The following is a 5,445-nucleotide window of genomic DNA, read 5'->3' on the forward strand; positions in this document are numbered from 1 at the left end:
CCTTTCCTCGACACCCTGCATCTCCCTCCGAGACACAGGGAGGCGTGTCCTGTATGGGCTCCTCCTCCACACCTTGCACTTCCTCACCCTGGTCCTCCGTCCAGACACCAAGTAGCGGTCGGTGTTGCCTTTCAGTCACGAGGGGGACCCTCTACGCCGGAATTCTCCCCCTCTATATTGGGGACTTGGGGTGGAGGGTATTACACCGAGGTGTTCCCTGCAACCTGTTTCTCGCACGGTTCAGATTCGCCAGCCGTCTGCCACTTTTGCGGGCTGGAAGAGTCTGTGTACCACGTGTACATGGAGTGCGTGAGGCTGCAGACACTATTTGAATATCTAAAGGGGCTGCTCCTTGCCTTCCGGCTGCATTTTTCACCCACCATCTCATTTTTGGACACCCTGTGCGTAGGGGAGAGGGTCGGGCTGGTGCGGTTTTCTCCTGGGCTTGGCCAGCTGGCCCAACGGGTCAAGGCGCCAGGCGGTAATGGCTCTGCGGTTAGAAAGGGAATACGCCCTGTCCACGGGCAACCTGAGTGAGTTCCAGGACCGCTGGGCTCCGCAGGGTGTATTCTCAATAAGGATTGTATTATAGTTGTATAGTAGGTTATTATGGATATATGTTAGTATTGATTTATGGTGGTGGGTTCTGGCTTGTTTTTTGTAATGTAATTATTATTTTTCAATAATTTAATAAATTTTTGATTTAAAAAAAAAGCTGGTTACCAAGCTCACGGAACTGGGCCCCTGCGCATCCCTCTGCACTTGGATCCCCGACTTCCTCATTCACAGAATCATATATGTTTCAATGAGATGCCCTCTCATCCTTCTAAACTCCAGAGTGTACAAGCCCAGCTGCTCCATTCTCTCGGCATATGACAGTCCCACCATCCCGGGAATTAACCTTGTAAACCTACGCTGCACTCCCTCAATAGCAAGAATGTCCTTCCTCAAATTAGGGGACCAAAATTGCACACAATATTCCAGGTGTGGCCTCACTAGGGCTCTGTACAACAGCAGAAGGACCGCTTTGCTCCTATATTCGATTCCTCTTGTTATAAAGGCCAACATGCCATTCGCCTGCTATACCTGCATGCTAACTTTCATAGACCGATGTTCAAGGACCTCCAGATCCCGTTGTACTTCCCCTTTTCCCAACTTGACGCCATTTAGATAGTAATCTGCCTTCCTGTTTTTACAACCAAAGTGGATAACCTCTCATTTATCCACATTAAACTTCATCTGCCATGCATCTGCCCACTTCGCCAACCTGTCCAAGTCACCCTGCATTCTCATAGCATCCTCCTCACAGTTCACACTGCCACCCAGCTTTGTATCATCTGCAAATTTGCTAATGTTACTTTGAAACCCTTCATCCAATTCATTGATGTATATTGTAAATAGCTGCGGTCCCAGCACCGAACCTTGCGGTACCCCACAAGTCACTGCCTGCCATTCCGAAAGGGACCCCTTAATCCCTACTCTTTGCTTCCTGTCTGCCAACCACTTCTCTATCCATGTCAGCACTCTTCCCCCAATACCATGTGCTCTAATTTTGTCCACTAATCTCCTATGTGGGACCTTATCAAATGCTTTCTGAAAGTCCAGGTACACTACATCCACTGACTCTCCCTTGTCCATTTTCCTCGTTACATCTTCAAAACATTCCAGAAGATTAGTCAAGCATGATTTCCCCTTTGTAAATCCATGCTGACTCTGAGCGATCCTGTTACTGCTATCCTAATGTGCGGCTATTTCATCTTTTATAATTGACTTCAGCATCTTCCCCACCACCGATGTCACGCTAACTGTGCTATAATTCCCTGTTTTCTCTCTCCCGCCTTTCTTATATTATAACATTAACATTAGGGATAACATTAGCTACCCTCCAATCCACAGGGACTGATCCTGAGTCTATTGAACATTGGAAAATTATCACCAATGCATCCACAATTTCTAGAGCCACTTCCTTAAGTACCCTGGGATGCAGACCATCAGACCCTGGGGATTTATCAGCCTTCAGTCCCATCAGTCTATCCAACACCATTTCCTGCCTAATGTGGATTTCCTTCAGTTCCTCTGTCACCCCAGATCCTCTGGCCACTACTATATCAGGAAGATTGTTTGTGTCCTCCTTAGTGAAGACAGATCCAAAGTCCCTGTTCAACTCATCTGCCATTTCCTTGTTCCCCATAATAAATTCACCTTTTTCGGTCCACCCATTGATGAGGTCACGGGGAGTCACAAGGGGCCCATTGCAGAGGTAAGGGGAGGCATCGATGTGGTGACATTTACGTCCCTGCTCCAGCCCACAGTCAACTGGACGAACCATCAGTGAAGCATGATGCGCCAAATACTGCTTTTGACTCTGGGCACGCTGGCTCTAATGGGCGGCTTGCCCAACTTCATGAAACACGAGGATGACTTGGCTTACTGCTCGGGGACAGCCCCCTGCTCCCTGGCCTTCCTGTCAAACAACCCACTCAGCCTGCGTTGCCCAAGTGCTATGGAAGCACCTGAAGACTCCGTCTACTGGCAGTACCAGGACCTCAGCCAGCCTCAAACCAAACCCTGCACCTTCATCGGACCCAGGCACTTGAGGATGTACCATGGGCCAATGGGCAAACTGGGAAGCCGAGCCAATCTACGGAGAGGCTCCTTGATCATGAACAAGGCGGAGACCTCAGACACGGGCCTGTACCTGTGCAAGTCGGCTGACTCCATACTAGCCGCCTACCAGGTAGATGTGCAGGACTCGTCTCTGCTTTACGTGTCCCACCAAGGGCTGGGGGAGAACATTTTGTCAAACCAGAGCCTGAGGGTGAACTTGGGCTCTTCCCAGCACATGGTCCGGCTCTACACCCGCTGGGGACCATGGCAGGACTGTGACCGATGCAACGTAATGGGGGAGCAGAAGATGATGGGCTTCTGTTACGCCAAGCTTAGCGAGATCGACAAGAACGAGGAAGAGGACGAGGAACTGGAGGTAAATGGAGCCACCTTGCCCTGCGGCCTAATGGAGCTGCACATTGGGCAGTCCTTGCCCCGGCGCGGCGCTGAGCTCCACTACCAGATGTGCCGCGAGCCGTGCGAGAAGGAGGAAATACCAACGGAGATCGTAGCCAATCTGTTGCCGGAGATTGGCGATTGGTGGTGGTCGGGTCGGGAGACTGCGTTCAACTGGATGGAGCCTCGCATGCTACTGCAGACGGTGTACCTCGACATCCATGACAACGCCCGGATGACATGCCCGGGGGCATCAGTGTACACGCCCGTTCTATGGCAGCGCGACTCCACATTCATCACCCGAGGTGGCAACTGTAACGGGTCCCACCAGCTGGACGACACCACGGGCGGCGGCATCTACCAAATCGAAAGCGTGAAGCCCTCCGACCGTGGCATTTACCGCTGCTGGGTGCATGGGCATAAGGTCGCCTCCTTCCACCTCGAGACGCCCGAGCTGCCAGTAGTACACCGCCGCGTCACCCGGCGACTGCTCGACGGCATGAGAATCTTGGTCGGCACGATCGCCATGGTCTTCGTGATTAGCGCCGTGGCTGAAACACTGTGCGCCTGCTTGTTTGAGATCTACTAGTTCAACTGCCTCCTCCAGAACATAAAGACCACAAGACATAGGGGCAGAATTAGGCCCACCTCCGCCACTCTATCATGGCTGATTCATTTTTCCCTCTCAACCGAATTCTTCTGTCCTCTCCCCATAATCTTTTTTATCATTATTAATGACATATCCATATCCCAAGGACTTGGCCTCTCATGCCCCAGGCCATGGATGACGCAGCTGGGCTGCAGCAGCAGGGGCAAATGTGCAACTGGGCTGCGTTGGCTCCAGTGGAGCTGCAGTGTCAAGCGTTGAATAACATTGGTGCATGTGGGCTGCTTTCGGGTAATCAGTATGCTGCATGGTAGAGTGCCGACTGTATTGCTGCTGTGTCAGTGACCATGCTGCATTGGAGCACATTGGGAGCAATGCCTCCACCTTCAACGGTCACTGCCCACTGAGCTGCTCTAGGGTTGCACAGAGCTGCACTGGACACAGCCCTGAGCGGCATGCATGTCAGCTTGCTGCAGTGAAGGGACATAGGCAGAAGGGAGAATACTCACACGGCTGAGCGTGGCCTCACCACTTTGGGGCTTCCGCAGTCAGCGGCACTTCCGCAATCAGCGTGCCCTCAGCACTTACCAGAAATTACGCAATCAAGGCGACTTGTCCACTAAGCGGAGGTCACGAAATGAGCGGGACTTTTGAACCAAATACAGTCAGACTTAATAAAGCATTTATTTCTTCCAAACACAGTTGGACTTAATAAAGCATTGCAGTTTCGAGCACAGGCAGGGCAGCAGGCACACTACTCATGGCATTGTGTTTAAGGGTTAACAAATCATGTATTGCAAACACACGGCAGACTCACAGTTCAGTTGATTCACAGCTTAGAATGAAAGTCATGGCCTCTCCCTCGCAATCTTGCAGAGTGACCGAGACACGTCCAGGCATCCTTTAGTCCTCCCTCCCCCCCCCCCCCCCCCCCCCCCCCCACCCCCCCCCCCCCGGAAGGGGCGTTACCTTCATTGCTGTGATTGACAAGTGAGACAATCTCAAGGTTTTTTAAACACTCATAACTTTTTTTTCATCGATGGGAAAAATCCTCATGGCCTGCTCAGCGGGAGAGGACTTGTGAGTAAAATGGGCAAAAATCATAGCGATATATGGTTGTATTTTTTCTGAAATCAATATACAGCACAGACAGGAAGTGGTCAAGTTGAGACTTAATTATATAGATGATGTGAATTGTTAAATAAAAATGGTAAATAACAAATGTAGAGCTAGGATTAGGATTAGGGTCAATCAGTCTGTCGGTCAATTAGTCGGTCATTCGGATATTCGGTGGGTCAGTCAGTCGGTTGGTCAGTCAGTCAGTCAGTCGGGCTGTCGGTAGACTGATGAATGCTGTCGAAGATCGGTCGGGCCGCCAGTGGTTGCTGAGAATAGTGGTCAGTCGGATTGGGTTGCTGGTGGGTGCTGAGTGTGGTCGGCTGGGCTGTCGGTAGGCCAGTGTTGCAGCAAGTGAGCGGGCGGACTGACGGAGCCGGAACTATGAGGGTGCAGAAAGTGGCCCGGGCTGCGTGCAGGGCCGTGCTGCTCCCCACAATCATCACCACAATGATCCAGATGGACATGCTGGCCGAGGTGGACGCGCTGCAGGGCCACACGTACGGAGAAATCAGCCGGTTCCAAAGCGGCTCCAGCTCCAGCCGTGGGGAGTTCTGGAAGGGGGGCAAGTTAGGGTTAGGCATTTTCCTGTAAGTGAAAGATGCCTTAGCCTTCCCCCAGCCTGGCACTGCCCCAATCCCACTATGGCTGTGACCTCCACTCTGCACACTGGCAGTCAGTGTGGTTCAGTAAACGGGGGAACCTACAGGAACTGCCCT

The 5,445-nt window shown here is 51.8% G+C and overlaps 1 protein-coding gene across 1 annotated transcript; it reads left to right on the forward strand.

Annotated features, from left to right (window-relative positions):
• Positions 1 to 2,329: 2,329 nt before the first annotated feature.
• LOC129709013 (protein FAM187B-like) lies at positions 2,330 to 4,429 on the forward strand. Its single transcript, XM_055655139.1, has one exon. It carries the CDS (start codon positions 2,339 to 2,341, stop codon positions 3,590 to 3,592), a length of 1,254 nt encoding a protein of 417 aa, XP_055511114.1. The 5' UTR covers positions 2,330 to 2,338; the 3' UTR covers positions 3,593 to 4,429.
• The last annotated feature ends 1,016 nt before the right edge of the window (positions 4,430 to 5,445 follow it).

Source organism: Leucoraja erinacea, chromosome 24, assembly GCF_028641065.1.
Source record: "Leucoraja erinacea ecotype New England chromosome 24, Leri_hhj_1, whole genome shotgun sequence".
Lineage (NCBI taxonomy): Eukaryota > Metazoa > Chordata > Chondrichthyes > Rajiformes > Rajidae > Leucoraja > Leucoraja erinaceus.

Excerpts from the sequence above, each read along its gene's own strand:
- LOC129709013 (XM_055655139.1), top strand. The coding sequence starts at position 2,339 with ATGATGCGCCAAATACTGCTTTTGACTCTGGGCACGCTGGCTCTAATG.